The 15,842-nt window shown below is 26.5% G+C and overlaps 1 protein-coding gene across 1 annotated transcript; it reads right to left on the minus strand.

The window, feature by feature from the left end:
* Positions 1-398: 398 nt before the first annotated feature.
* Positions 399-6,402, minus strand: LOC122507467 (phospholipase A2 inhibitor-like). The gene is made up of 4 exons (XM_043620190.1): positions 6,161-6,402; positions 2,566-2,925; positions 1,859-2,460; positions 399-1,543 (listed from the first exon to the last, which is right to left on the minus strand). Exons 1-4 carry the CDS (start codon positions 6,245-6,247, stop codon positions 1,234-1,236), a joined length of 1,359 nt encoding a protein of 452 aa, XP_043476125.1. The 5' UTR covers positions 6,248-6,402; the 3' UTR covers positions 399-1,233.
* Positions 6,403-15,842: the final 9,440 nt, after the last annotated feature.

Consider the following 15,842-nt stretch of genomic DNA (forward strand, 5'->3'; position numbering starts at 1 on the left):
TTGTTGTTAAATTTAATAATTAAAAAAGCAATCACTTTTTCATAAACAATTTTTCAAAACTAAAATTATTTTCGTCAATTATAAATCTTCTATAATTATTTCGGGTAGAGGAGACCGGGACAAATCCGGTCAGATAGGTAAAAGTCTAGAAAAGTAATTATTCTCTAAATCCAAGTTAATTTATATCATTTGAAAGTAGATTCATATTCTAGAGGAAATTATTCATAGTTCAAATATTAAGAACTGTAGGAGGTATTCAATTTACAAAAAATTATTTTAATGATTCCAATAGGTCGGATATAATTAATGTTGTGACAATATTGCCTTAACATTGCGTCATGCAATATTAACACATTATTAACCTCAGATGTGGATATTGAAATAAAGAAAACAAAATATTTTCATTTTATGTTATATTATAATTCAGGATTCAAAACTTTAATACAAATAACATGAAATTTACATAAAATGCAATTCTATAAAATAAATACAAGCAACTCTGAGGGACATTTAACCGTCAACCAACTTACTTAAAACATAATACACTAATCAAAGTTCTACGAATGCTGATGTAATAACAGTTTTTTCTATTCCGCTTTTATGATGTATAATTATTGAATAAGAAACCTGCTTAACAATTTGTTTTAATTAAATAATTTTTACTTATACATAGACCCTCATAAATCATTGTTTGTTTTTAAAAATTACTTCAATGTTTTATATAAAAAATTTTTAGCTAAATTGTCTAGAGGGCGATTTATGTAAACCACTGCTTTTCCTATTATGGAATTGTTTGACTATTGCCCGGAGAGTCCGCGATATAGTCTAATGTCGTTAGGGTTAAAGCGTAGATATTTTCTTACGTATGTTATGAAAGTGTAAATATTATTATAATACAATTAGTTAAACAACATTTGTATGTGTTTTATTGAATTTATGATTTATATAATTACCTTCTCTACTTTACAACTGAACTATAAATCCGAACTTTAAGGTCAAGAGAGAAAGTGGTTTATAGCTCGACATCAAACTTTAAAGTGATAAAAAATCTATGGTTTTTTGCACAAAAAATTGACTGTATTTATAAACTGTTACATTGGTAGTGGTCAATTAATTTTTCTTCATTTCCTTGCCGTTTGATCTCGCACATCATTTCGTCAATAATTTTTCTATTTAATTGCGCTCGAATCTACTGCACGAGATTAAGTTTTCAATTAAATTTGAAAACTAAAATCAAGGTTTAATACATTCTTCTAAGCGGTCTTGAAGATCACTATCGTTCAAGATTTTCACAAGATCATTAGAAGATTCTACAACATTAGTGTAGGAAACTGAATCTCCACTTCTTCTTCTTCGGATAATCCAATTAGTCAAAGATTTTCTAAACAGCAATATTATGCTTACTATAATTAGACAAAGACTAACTGATATAATGAAAATCCACAAAATCGGTGTAAAGTTGTACATATCAGTGTTGCATCGTAACTCGTCTACTGGTATTTCACTTATAGGTTTGTTTTGTACTAATACCGGAGAAGTGCATCTGTAAAGTAAAGAAGCATTGTTTAAAAACGAATCACATAAATTTGCTTACAAAATTAAAGTATTTTTATTCATTACGAAAGAAATATAAAGAAATTTTTGTGTCTAGCGAGGCCGTTCAGTCGATCGACTATGGGAGATATCACCCCTAGGACGGTGGACTCGCCTGCGATCGTACCAGGATCCCTAGCATGCATTAAAAACTTTCAAAAATTGGGATGCTTGATGAATTTGAAGCTCCATTTCCTACATTCACATCTAAGTCACTATTCTAATCAGTAAATTTTAAGAACAAAATATTACATAAATATCTTACACTATCTTGCTCCTGAGGTTATGAGTACTATTAAACTGCAGAATCCATTTCATTTTGCAGTCACAATTCCAGGGGTTATTTTGGAATGTAAATACTGTTGTTCCCTCAATTGTTGATCGTAGTTCGCTACTCAAATTTTCAAGTGCACAATATTCAATGTCTAAATAACGAAGCTTTGGCAGTAAATGGGGTTTAGGCTGCCACATTATTAAATGCTTTAACTTTTTGGAATTTCTCATTGACAATAAACTTAAATTTCGCAACTTTTCAAAATCATTTAGATTCACTGAAGACAGATTGTGCATACTCTCAAGTCTCAGTTCTCGTAAACGGGGTAATTCTAAAGGCCCAAGTCTATATATGTTTGTTTGGGATAAATCTAGTATTTCTAAATTAACAGGCAATACCGGAATCGCTTCTATAGGATTCCAAGATAAATCCAGATGAACTAAATTTATTAAATTTTCAAATATTTTTGGATAGAAAAAGGATACAGATATATTTTTTAAATCTAAATACATTAAAGTAGTCAAATTTTCGAATACAAAGTCATCCATATTTTCGCCAATAGGATTGTGTGACAGAGATAAGTGTTCCAATACCTAAAAATAAAATTAAAAATTGATTATTAATGTCAGGAACATTTAAAGTTTTAATCTTTATTTTAATTATGCTCTAATTTATTCAAAATATGATGTAAACTTTACCTCCATATGTTGAAACATTGTATCGTTCAATCCATTTAAAAAATTCCAAGATACGTCTAGAACTTTTAATTTACTAGTTCTATGATTCAGCGCACGCTCGTCAATATATTCAAGCTGATTATGACTAACGTTCAAGAACCTTAGATCATATGATTCATCTTTACAAAGGAAGTAAAACTTATCTAAACAATTTCGTGAAAGATCTAAAACTTCTAAGTTGTGTAAAGTTGTGGCACAGTCCACGAAGCTGTTTAAAGCATTCCCACTTAGATTTAATTCCTTTAAACTCTCCACGTCAATTTTCAGTTGATAATTTTTAAAAAATTCCTTATTATTCATATTTCTATTAGAGAAGTCAGCCTGGAAAATATTGTTTCTATTTAAAGTTAAGATAATTTTCGAGTAGTACAGACAATGGGTTCATGTAGTAATTGCAGTATAAATTCTCCATCAGAAAACAGAATTTTGAACTTACAAAAAATGTTGTTTATTTCTAAAAAAAAGTCAGAATGATTTCAAAAATTTGGATTAATAATGATGTTATAAAATTGCTTAAATACTTTTCAGACACTTGGTATAGAAAAAATTATGGATAGAACGATCAGTAATAAATTTTTTAATTTACAAGGTTTTTTGTGACCAAAAATTTGTTAAATTTAAAAAGCAACATTTTAAGTATATTTTAAATATTTTTTAAGTTTTATCGTATCGACATTACTAAGAGATTAAGAAAAATGTTCCGCTATTTTATGTGATATGTCATAAGACATTATACGACAGGTTAACGTGAAACAAATTCACATGCCTTACAATTTTTTTTGCATTTGTAAATTAAGTCTTATTTCAATAAAAATAAAATTAACATTACTTCAAGACTTTGAAAATTTAAACAAACAAATTTTAAACTATTAAATAATTACAAATAAATCTGTGTCTAATCAGCCTTATTTTTAAAACTTACTAAAGAGTTAAAAATATTATTTTTCAATTTCAAGTTATATATGTTATCAAAAATAAAAATTCAGCTTTCCTTTATTAATGCAATAATTTTACTTTATAAAAAACACGATAAATTATTATCTTTTATTGGCAACACTGGTTACACTAAAAGAGAAATGCAAAGCAGTGAAAATTTAAAAATAGTTTTAGAAAAATCTATATTAAATTTAATAATCTTTAATTGGAAAAATTAAAAAAATTAATTAAGAAATGAAAGCTTTAAATTTCTTTCGAACAGATATTTCTTTTGCTTCACTGTTCGGAGGCGAGATATACTCATGACAATGATAGTAGTATTCTTATCTCAAAGTGTAAGAATGAGTGAATAAGCACTACTTCACATTTAAAAAGTAAAGTCCAAAAATACAATTTGTTTTTAAAGTGATAGTATGTAACGATATGAATTTGTCACTAGTGAAATAATATTAAATGTAGAATGAAAATATCAATTATCGTCTTGGTTTAGACATATGATTCAATTCTTCATTTAGGTATAAAGTATTAGTTTGATAACAAACTGCTATTCATATCTCTTCATTCGATTATGTGATGCATTAAAATTATAAAATTCTTTACATTGTAATTATGTTGAATTTAGAGATTCAATGTGTAATATATTTTTCAATATGAGAAGAAAATAATTTATGATGATCTTCAGACAATTTTGTTCGATATATTTATATTATGATTTTATTAATATTTTTAACTTCATCAAGAATAGGCACTGATTCACCGAAAGCTCAATTTTTATGGTTTTTCAATATGTTGTTAAAAATGCTTAAATTTTTTTTAATTTTTTGTCAAAATACTATAACTATATGTAAGATACATGATTTATGATTTACATTATATCATTTGTATTGACATTTTATGCTTTTATATGTTTCATTTTTACAGGAAGATATCACTGTTACATGCTTATCGAGTAATACCAAAACTACAGAAAAACTCTAATAAAAATAAAAAAGTGAAAGAATTTTAATTTCTATGCTTTTAATCTTTTAAATTTATAAACTTATGTTTATAAAAAATAATTGGCTGCATAAAAAATAATTTCTATCAGAAAGTGTAACCATTTCTTAACCGGAACTTTGTATTAAGAAATGCAAAAGAAATTTGTGTTCCCATAATCCTACTAAAATAAGTTTGTCAACTAAGATCTTTAAGTTACTAATCTTACAAAAAATAATTTTCCAATAATAAAACGATAATATAAATTATTTTAGAATAAGCAAGTAATAACCAGATTCAAGTAAATAACACTGTGTTACAAAAAAAATATGACTTCAAAAACTTCCTATGGAACCTAGTGGAGGTTGTAGGGCTTGTAAAACTGAGCAAAATGGTATATTTTAAATTGCCTAAACACCCTTAAAATTTTATTTTAGAGCTAAAAAACCGTTTTTTAGGAGTTAATCCACAAAAAACCTGATAACTTTCTTATTTTTTGACCGATTTCAATTTATTTTTTTTTGTTTGGAAGCTGAAAAACAGATCTTTTCAACGCTATAAATATTTTTATCGTATCTTATTAAATGACGACAATAAAGACCAAAAAGTTTTAAAAAATTAATTTTTTTAGTTAATTTTTCTAGTTTCTTATAAATTTGTAACTGGTATCTCACATACAATAATTTTGTTCGTACTATGCATCGAAAGTATAGTCGATTCTGCTTTTAATGACGCCCGATTGAATAGAATTCGTTCAAATTTGTCAAAGCTATCATACTTTAAATTTTATAGTTACATAAAGTTTTAGAGATGACTGGTCTTTTTTTACATTTATTCAGAGTAAATTCTTTGTTAACTAAGCAAAATTAATGATTTAAGATTAAATTAAAATTATTGACAAAAAATATTCTGTATTATACGATTTTTGTAATCAACAATGAATTCTGAGTTAAATTTAATCTAAAATCATTAATTTTGCGTAGTTAACAAAGAATTTACTCTGAATAAATGTAAAAAAAGACCAGTCATCTCTAAAACTTTATGTAACTATAAAATTTAAAGTATGATAACTTTGACAAATTTTAACGAATTCTATTCAATCAGGCGTCATTAAAAGCAGAATCGACTTTACTTTCGATGCATAGTACGAAAAAAATTATTATATGTGAGATACCAGTTACAAATTTATAAGAAACTAGAAAAATTAACTAAAAAAATTAATTTTTTAAAACTTTTTGGTCTTTATTGTCGTCATTTAATAAGATACGATAAAAATATTTATAGCGTTGGAAAGATCTGTTTTTCAGCTTCCAAACAAAAAAAATAAATTAAAATCGGTCAAAAAATAAGAAAATTATCAGGTTTCTTGTGGATTAACTCCTAAAAAACGGTTTTTTAGCTCTAAAATAAAATTTTAAGGGTGTTTAGGCAATTTAAAATATACCATTTTGCTCAGTTTTTCAAGCCCTACAACCTCCACTAGGTCCCATAGAAAGTTTCTGAAGTCATATTTTTTTTGTAACGCAGTGTAATATATGAAAAAGAAGCAGGTAAATATAATGATTTAAAAAATTTGTATTCATGTTAAATTATCAATAAATGCAATGCATTAGTATTTAATAAATTATTATTTCACTGTACTTACTTTATCATTTTTCAGTTGTTCAGCTAATACAGTGATAATGGAAACGTTGAAAAATGCTATTAAGCAGATACATATTACTAAACGCATCTTAAACTTTATTAAATAATCTGTTAAGTACACTCAATGCGCTTAATACACAGCAAAAATTTCCTATATTGATCGAAGCTTACACTCAACGATTGACAGAATGACAGAGAATTCATCGAAGACATGCAGGTCAAAGAGTTCAGAATTGCGAGGCTAACGCACCAATCTTTGATAAATTCAGATTGTTTCGCATAGCATTTATACTCTGCAATTAAGCTCCCAGATTTAATTGCTTTGACATTATCATTTTTCTTATTGCTTATTGAAGAGTGCTTTAAACTTGAAGCAGTGTGAAATTAAGTTTGTAAAATGAAAAGACTTTTTGGATTCCCGGTTTATTTTTTCGAATACAATTTCCCGAAAATGTGTTATTAGGAAATGATAATTTTTCGCAAGGCAGATTTCCAAATATAGTTATTTGAAGTAGAGCAAATTAACAAATAAATTCCATTTTACATGAATTTCATTAGTAAAATTCATTTCACATAAAATTTATTTGGCATAATCTCATTTGAAATTTACCCCAGTACTTTCATGACAAATGGACTGTAGGACGTCTGTAGGATCCCTTGCTAAGAAAGATAATTTTTTAGATTTTATTTCAGGGTTTAAATTATAAATATTGACATTTGAGTTTCTTGTTTATTTATTTTCATTTATATACTTTTATAATGAATATGATCACACTTTTCTATTTAATAAGACTAGAATCATCCATTATACAGAACTAAACCTTAAAAAGACCTTTTAAAGAGATGTTCCACATTTTTAAAAATGAGAATTTCATTAACAAAAAAACCAATATTACCCCTTTAAATCAGATTTACCATTCTCTTATTAGAAATACCAATTAATTCCATTTGTTTTTTACCTTATATTTTATATATATTTTTCAAATTTAGCGCACGAATATGATAAAGTGAGACTCTTCTTTATCACCTCATATAACTCTCAATTTAAATGTCTCATGCTTTCAAAAAAATAAAACAACTGTTGAAATTTTCAATTCTATTGTTTCAAGACAATTGAATTTTTCTAAACAAAATTTTTGAAATAATTAAAATTTTTTTTCTTTTTTTTTGAAGAATAATCAAGGGAAGTTAGTGACCGTATTTATAATATTTTTTAAAATTTAAAGTCACTGTTTTAAATCAATTTTTTGCTTCTAAAAATTGAATTAAATTATTTTCATAATTTTGATTCAATTATTTTCCACATTTTCAATTAATATTATTGAAAAACTTTTTTTTAAAAAAAATTTACAGATTTATTTATGTTCGAAATTAAATTTAAATTTGATGAGAAAAAAAACCGGGAAAAAATTAGAATATAGCCGGAAAAAACTGGAAATTTTGTTGAACGTTAGTAGTAGACACCCTGTTACCTTACTAAATGTTAATATTATAGTTTAATACTAGCCAAACTATCCGCGCGCAAGCGCGCGGGAATGTTGTATGGGGCTGCTTATTTTAAACAATTTTAAAAATTTTAAAGAAATAATTATTATAACCTAACAAAGAGATTTAACTAACTAAAATTCAAATAATTTCACTCAATGGTCTCAATTTAAATAGAATTTACATTACTATAGACTTAAAATTTGGCTAGAACAATTACAATTAGTATCTGGGTCATCTTTTGCATTGCTTATTTTATAAAGCCATTTTAAATTAAATACTTTTTAAAGAAATAATAATTATTACACACTGAAAAAAGTTTTACTTGAAATAGCGATAAGTTTCTCTAGAATAACGAAAGTATTAATTGAAGCACTAAATAATTTCGCTACTAAAGTGAAATCTGTAGTCTATCCAGCAAATATTTTTTGCCGTGCATAACGAAAAAAGTATAAAATTAACATCAGATTTTCTACATTAAAAAAAACGAATTCAAATAGAAATTAATCATTTTACAACTTAACCAAATTCACCCCAGAAATCACTGAATTCGATAATTTAGAAGAAAGTCAGACAAAAGCAGGGTTCCTACAGAATCTGGAAATCATGGAAATGGTATGGAATTTTTAAAAGGCTTCTGGAAATCAGGGAAATCATGGAAAAGGCCTGTAATTTTTAAAAAATTCTAAATTTTTTCAGTTTTCCATTTTTTCTCTTGAATAAAAATTCAAATAATAATAATAAAGCTAAATGGTATAAAAGAGAAAAAAAATGTTGAATTTTAAAAAATTCAATTTTTCAGATTTTTGATAATTTTTAATAATTTTTTATTTTTTTCCAAAGAGTCGAGACAATTTAATAAGAAAGGTATTTTCCAAAAGCACAAAAATAATGAAGCTAAATCCCATAAAAGAGAAGAAAAAATGTTGAATTTTAAGAAAATCGGATTTTAAAATTTTTTCGAATTTTTGATAATTTTAGATTTTTTACCAAAGAGTCGAGACTATTAAATATGTAAAGTTTATTCCAAAAGCACAAAAATAATGAAGCTAAATCCCATAAAAGAGAAAAAAAAATGTTGAATTTTAAGAAAATCAAATTTTTGAATTTTTTCGAATTTTTGATAATTTTAGATTTTTTACCAAAGAGTCGAGACTATTAAATAAGTAAAGTATTTTCCAAAAGCACAAAAATAATGAAGCTAAATTCCATAAAAGAGAAGAAAAAATGTTGAATTTTAAGAAAATCAAATTTTTGAATTTTTTCGAATTTTCGATAATTTTAGATTTTTTACCAAAGAGTCGAGACTATTAAATAAGTAAAGTAGTTTCCAAAAGCACAAAAATAATGAAGCTAAATCCCATAAAAGAGAAGAAAAAATGTTGAATTTTAAGAAAATCGGATTTTTGAATTTTTGGAATTTTTGATAATTTTAGATTTTTTACCAAAGAGTCGAGACAATTTAATAAGTAAAGTATTTTTCAAAAGCACAAAAATAATGAAGCTAAATTCTATAAAAGAGAAGAAAAAATGTTGATTTTTAAGAAAATCGGATTTTTAAATTTTTTCGAATTTTTGATAATTTTAGATTTTTTACCAAAGAGTCGAGACAATTTAATAAGTAAAGTAGTTTCCAAAAGCACAAAAATAATGAAGCTAAATTCCATAAAAGAGAAGAAAAAATGTTGAATTTTAAGAAAATCAAATTTTTGAATTTTTTCGAATTTTTGATAATTTTAGATTTTTTACCAAAGAGTCGAGACAATTTAATAAGTAAAGCATTTTCCAAAAGCACAAAAATAATGAAGCTAAATCCCATAAAAAAGAAGAAAAAATGTTGAATTTTAAGAAAATCAAATTTTTGAATTTTTTCGAATTTTTGATAATTATAGATTTTTTACCAAAGAGTCGAGACTATTAAATATGTAAAGTATTTTCCAAAAGCACAAAAATAATAAAGCTAAATCCCATAAAAGAGAAAAAAAAATGTTGAATTTTAAGAAAAACGGATTTTTGAATTTTTTCGAATTTTTGATAATTTTAGATTTTTTACCAAAGAGTCGAGACAATTTAATAAGTAAAGTATTTTCCAAAAGCACAAAAAAAATGAAGCTAAATCCCGTAAAAGAAAAGAAAAAATGTTGAATTTTAAGAAAATCGGACTTTTGAATTTTTTCGAATTTTTGATAATTAAAGATTTTTTACCAAAGAGTCGAGACAATTTAATAAGTAAAGTATTTTCCAAAAGCACAAAAATAATGAAGCTAAATCCCATAAAAAAGAAGAAAAAATGTTGAATTTTAAGAAAATCGGAATTTTGAATTTTTTCGAATTTTTGATAATTTTAGATTTTTTACCAAAGAGTCGAGACAATTTAATAAGTAAAGTAGTTTCCAAAAGCACAAAAATAATGAAGCTAAATCCCGTAAAAGAGAAGAAAAAATGTTGAATTTTAAGAAAATCGGATTTTTGAATTTTTCGAATTTTTGATAATTTTAGATTTTTTACCAAAGAGTCGAGACAATTTTATAAGTAAAGTATTTTCCAAAAGCACAAAAATAATGAAGCTAAATCCCATAAAAGAGAAGAAAAAATGTTGAATTTTAAGAAAATCAAATTTTTGAATTTTTTCGAATTTTTGATAATTTTAGATTTTTTACCAAAGAGTCGAGACTATTAAATATGTAAAGTATTTTCCAAAAGCACAAAAATAATGAAGCTAAATCCCATAAAAGAGAAGAAAAAATGTTGAATTTTAAGAAAATCGGATTTTTGAATTTTTTCGAATTTTTGATAATTTTTTATTTTTTACCAAAGATTCGAGACAATTTAATAAGTAAAGTATTTTCCAAAAGCACAAAAATAATGAAGCTAAATTCTATAAAAGAGAAGAAAAAATGTTGAATTTTAAGAAAATCGGATTTTTGAATTTTAGGAATTTTTGATAATTTTAGATTTTTTACCAAAGATTCGAGACAATTTAATAAGTAAAGTATTTTCCAAAAGCAGAAAAATAAGGAAGCTAAATTCTATAAAAGAGAGGAAAAAATGTTGAATTTTAAGAAATTCGGATTTTTGAATTTTTGATAATTTTCGATAATTTACATTTTTTACCAAAGAATCGAGACTATTTAATAAGTAAAGTATTTTCCAAATGCACAAAAATAATGAAGCTAAATTCTATAAAAGAGAAGAAAAAATGTTGAATTTTAAGAAAATCGGATTTTTGAATTTTAGGAATTTTTGATAATTTTAGATTTTTTACCAAAGAGTCGAGACAATTTAATAAATAAAGTAGTTTTCAAAAGCACAAAAATAATGAAGCTAAATCCCATAAAAAAGAAGAAAAAATGTTGAATTTTAAGAAAATCGGATTTTTGAATTTTTTCGAATTTTTGATAATTTTAGATTTTTTACCAAAGAGTCGAGACAATCTCTTATTATATTAAGTTGAAGAACGACCGACCGACCGACCGACCGACCGACCGACCCTAGCCGTATATATATGTATATCTTTTAAAAATAATATTAACACAAATGTATACATATTCACAATGTCACGCATGCGCAGTAGTGTTCTGTCAATGTTACGCATGCGCAGTAGTGTTCTGTCAATGTTACGCATGCGCAGTAGTGTTCTGTCAATGATACGCATGCGCAGTAGTGTTCTGTCAATGATACGCATGCGCAGTATTGTTCTATCACTGTTACGCATGCGCAGTAGTGTTCTATCACTGTTACGCATGCGCAGTAGTGTTCTGTCAATGTTACGCATGCGCAGTAGTGTTCTGTCCATGTTACGCATGCGCAGTAGTGTTCTGTCAATATTACACATGCGCAGTAGTGTTCTATCACTGTTACGCATGCGCAGTAGTGTTCTGTCAATATTACACATGCGCAGTAGTGTTCTATCACTGTTACGCATGCGCAGTAGTGTTCTGTCAATATTACACATGCGCAGTAGTGTTCTGACAATATTACACATGCGCAGTAGTGTTCTATTAGTGCCACGCATGCGCAGTAGTGTTCTGTCAATATTAGGCATGCGCAGTAGTGTTCTGTCAATATTACGCATGCGCAGTAGTGTTCTTTAAATATCAGGCATGCGCAGTAGTGTTCTATGAATATCAGGCATGCGCAGTAGTGTTCTATCAATGTCAGGCATGCGCACTATTGTTCTATGAATGTCAGGCATGCGCAGTAGTGTTCTATCAATGTGAGGAATGCGCAGTAGTGTTCTATGAATATCAGGCATGCGCAGTAGTGTTCTATGAATATCAAGCATGCGCGCATAACACCCACACATGTATACTCACACATATACACTAATCACATGTACATGTATACTCACACATGTTCATAAATTACATACACATGTATACTGCTCATATGCAGATATAAACTCCTACATATACACAAATCACATATATGTATAGATTTAATAAACGATTGATAATATAAATTGTTGAATTTTTTAAGGTTCGTTGATGCACGTAGTGTCTGTTGAAATTTTTTTAAATATACGTAAATACCTCACTCGCTAATGCTGCGCTGTCTGTGTTGTAATGGAACTTATTTATTTACTTGTGTATTTACTTATTTATTTCAGGGTTGCCACAAGACATCGATTTTAAAATTCCATGACTTTTCCAGGTTTTCCAGACCATTTCTTAAAAAATTCCAAACCAGAAATAAAATTGTTTTGGTATGTTTTTAGCTAATTACGACAAAAAGTATAAAATCCTTTAAGTAAATTGTTAACAAAATAAGTTATTAATTTTTAATTTCATTATTAACAAAAAATTAAGTTAAAATTTGTAAGGTTATTTGAGATACGCTCCGAAGAAAGATGAGGAGCAAATCTTTTTAAATTTAAAAATTTAGTTAAGTTTAGAATTTTTCACAATTATTAAACCAGTATTTTAAAAAGCATTTTAATAACATTTTATGAAACTGAAGTTACCTACGTTTATTCAATGACAATTTTTTCTTTGCTAATTATTTATTTTAATGTTAGAAGCCTTTTAAAAAATTTTAAAAGATCGAAGTCGGGGAAATTATTAATTTTGATTTTTTACACAGATATTCGAAAAATCCATATATTATTTAAACAAAATTATTATTTCCTCACCTCATAAGCAATTTTTTCTTTTACAAATTATTTATTTTAATGTGACAAGTCATTTAAAAAAATTGTAAGAGGATCTAAGGAAGGCAAGGAAATTAGTGATTTTTAATTATTTTTTCGTAGATTTTCCAAATATCCCGAAATTTTAACTAAATTATTATTTCCTTGCTTCAGAAGCAATTTTTTTCGATTGCAATTTTTTAAAGGGCTTCTTACATTAAAAAACAATTAGCAAAAGAAAAAATTTTCATTGCATAAAAGTTGGTAGCTTCAGTTTCATAACATTTTGGGGTTTCTAAAATGTATTAATTTAAAAATTATTTAAAGGAAGATAGAGACCAAAAGAAACTAAAATTTAGAAATGCCATATTGATTTCAATTGTAAGCACTAAATTTAAAATCAAAAAGTTGTATGTCAACTTGAAAACTTGAAATTTTTACGACTCAAATACAAAAAATTGAGCTTTTAGTATCAGGCTTTATAAAATTCCCTGACAATTCCAGATTTTTCAGGTTTTCCATGACTGAAAAAAAATTCCATGACAATTCCGGGTTTCCCAGGTTTTTTAAGTCCGTGGCAACCCTGTATTTGTTTGGCAGACATCAACAATAATTTTTTAAATGGATAATCAGTGAAAAATGACTTATATTTCTGTAAGTTAGTGTTTCACTTCGATCCGCGAATTTCATTTTTTCGAGCGATTATTTGGTTATCGTCTTTGGTTTTCAAACGATCATCTTGTTTATTCTTTTGTTAATTGTCAAATCGTATCGTCTAATTTTCTAATTGTCATCGACCGAACTTCTCGACTGCTTCTCGACTTTCCCATAACTGACAACTAAAAATAATACAATAATAACCTATTTTTTGAAAAAAATCGATATCCAAAAACATTTAAATTCTTTTTTATTAATTCTATTAAAAACTAAAATTAAATTCATTTTAGTGAATTAAAATTATTATATCAAGTTAAAAATTAATTCAAGGTGTCTAGTGAATTATTATTTTTAAATTCCCGGACCAAAAATAAATATTCCCGGATTGATTTTTTAAAACAGCAATTACTATAAAATTTAAATATTAATACTTTTAATAAAGAAATTTTTAAGAAAATCAATTTTAAAAAGTCAATAGACATCTTTATTTAGAGAAATATATATAATATTACTTGTTATATATTACTTAATAAATCTATGACATTGTAATAGTTGGATCTAAATTTAAAATTAACCTACTTTTTTATTTTTCTATTAGTTGGGCTTTTTTGCGGAGTATTATTATTATTTTTAATTGTGTATTTAAATAATAAAAATTAAAAATAATTATTTTTAATTTTTATTATTAAAAAAAAAAGTTGTCTGTTCATTGAACAAGACCTACATGTCTTATAGTATTTTGGCCCCCTGAATACGAATATGAAGTCAGAATTGCTCCATCACCCTCTGTTTTCTTTTAAATCGAAAAAAACTACCCTTAAGTCTAAAATTCAAGAATTAAAGTAAAAAAAAATAAAAACACGGCTTTCTTCGGAGTAGAAGAATATATTTATGCGTTTTCTTCTTTCAACAACTCAAATAATGTCAAAATTGCTCCACCATCCCTACTTTTTTTTAAATCGAAGAAAGTACCCTTAAATCTAAAATTCAAGAACTAAAGTGAAAAAAAATGAAATAACCGGTTTTCTTCGGAGTAGAAGAATATATTTATGCGTTTTCTTCTTTCAACAACAAATAATGATAAATTAACTCTGATTCTGCTTTTTAGTTATGAGAACAAAAATTGTTGAGTAGGACGAAAGACATGAACGAATAAAGGTTCTAGAGAAGGGATAGACCGTAAATTGCGTTTGCGCAATTTACTGAGATTTTCATGACGAATTGGCCTTTGGGACCACGTTTTCAGTTGTACCCGGGACTTGGCGATATGTATATATTTGTATAATTTTATTAAGTGAAGATAGTTTTATTTTAAATAAATCCAAGTTTTCTGTTGTTAATTTTACTATGTTATGACTTTATTTTACCTTTGTCCTATAATTGACAAAAATAAAGGAACGTATGCTTTTGTCTAAAACTAATTGTTTTTATTGTTGTTAGTATACTCTGGGTTCATACTTAAAGGGGTAGTTTTTTCAATATAAATCAATAAGAGGGTGATGAAGCAATGCTGATGCTTTTTTAAAAAGTACATAAATATATTCTTCTACTTTGGAAAAAACCTGTTATATCATTTTTTACTATAATTCTTGAATTTTAGATTTAAGGGCAGGGGGTGATGGAGCAATTTCGTCATTATTTCTAAATTGTTGAAAGAAAAAAACGCATAAATATATTTTTCGACTTCGCAAAAAAACTGGTTATTTCATTCTTTGACTTTAGTTCTTGAATTTTAGATTTAAGGGTAGTTTCTCCCATTTAAAAGAAACAGGGGTGGTGGAGCAATTTTGACATTATTTCTGAGAGGTTAAAGGAAGAAAACGCATAAATATATTCTTCTACTCCTAAGAAAACCGGTTATTTCATATTTTTTTACTTTAGTTCTTGAATTTTAGATTTAAGGGTAGTTTCTCCCATTTAAAAAAACAGGGGTGGTGGAGCAATTTTGACAATATTTCTGAGTGGTTGAAGGAAGAAAACGCATAAATATATTCTTCTACTTCGCAAAAAAGTGGTTATTTCATTCTTTGACTTTAGTTCTTGAATTTTAGATTTAAGGGTAGTTTCTCCTATTTAAAAAAACAGGGGTGGTGGAGCAATTTTGACATTATTTGAGTTGTTGAAAGAAGAAAACGCACAAATATATTCTTCTACTCCGAAGAAAGCCGTGTTTTTATTTTTTTTTACTTTAATTCTTGAATTTTAGACTTAAGGGTAGTTTTTTCGATTTAAAAAAAACAGAGGGTGCTGGAGCAATTCTGACTTCATATTCGTATTCAGGGGGCCAAAATACTATAAGACATGTAGGTCTTGTTCAATGAACAGACAACTTTTTTTTTGTGTGCCTGTGATTGTAATCATGCCTAAATTAAAAAAATTTAACATTTTTAGGTATAAAATAATTTTTTAATAA

Source organism: Leptopilina heterotoma, unplaced genomic scaffold, assembly GCF_015476425.1.
Source record: "Leptopilina heterotoma isolate Lh14 unplaced genomic scaffold, ASM1547642v1 Lhet_47, whole genome shotgun sequence".
In the NCBI taxonomy this organism is placed as follows: domain Eukaryota; kingdom Metazoa; phylum Arthropoda; class Insecta; order Hymenoptera; family Figitidae; genus Leptopilina; species Leptopilina heterotoma.

What these genes read in the sequence shown, in the direction of transcription:
- LOC122507467 (XM_043620190.1), bottom strand. Translation starts at nt 6,247, where the DNA reads ATGCGTTTAGTAATATGTATCTGCTTAATAGCATTTTTCAACGTTTCC. An exon ending in AACAACTGAAAAATGATAAA is followed by an intron (nt 2,926 to 6,160) that starts GTAAGTACAGTG and finishes AATATTTTCCAG; the next exon opens with GCTGACTTCTCTAATAGAAA. An exon ending in CAATGTTTCAACATATGGAG is followed by an intron (nt 2,461 to 2,565) that starts GTAAAGTTTACA and finishes TTTTATTTTTAG; the next exon opens with GTATTGGAACACTTATCTCT.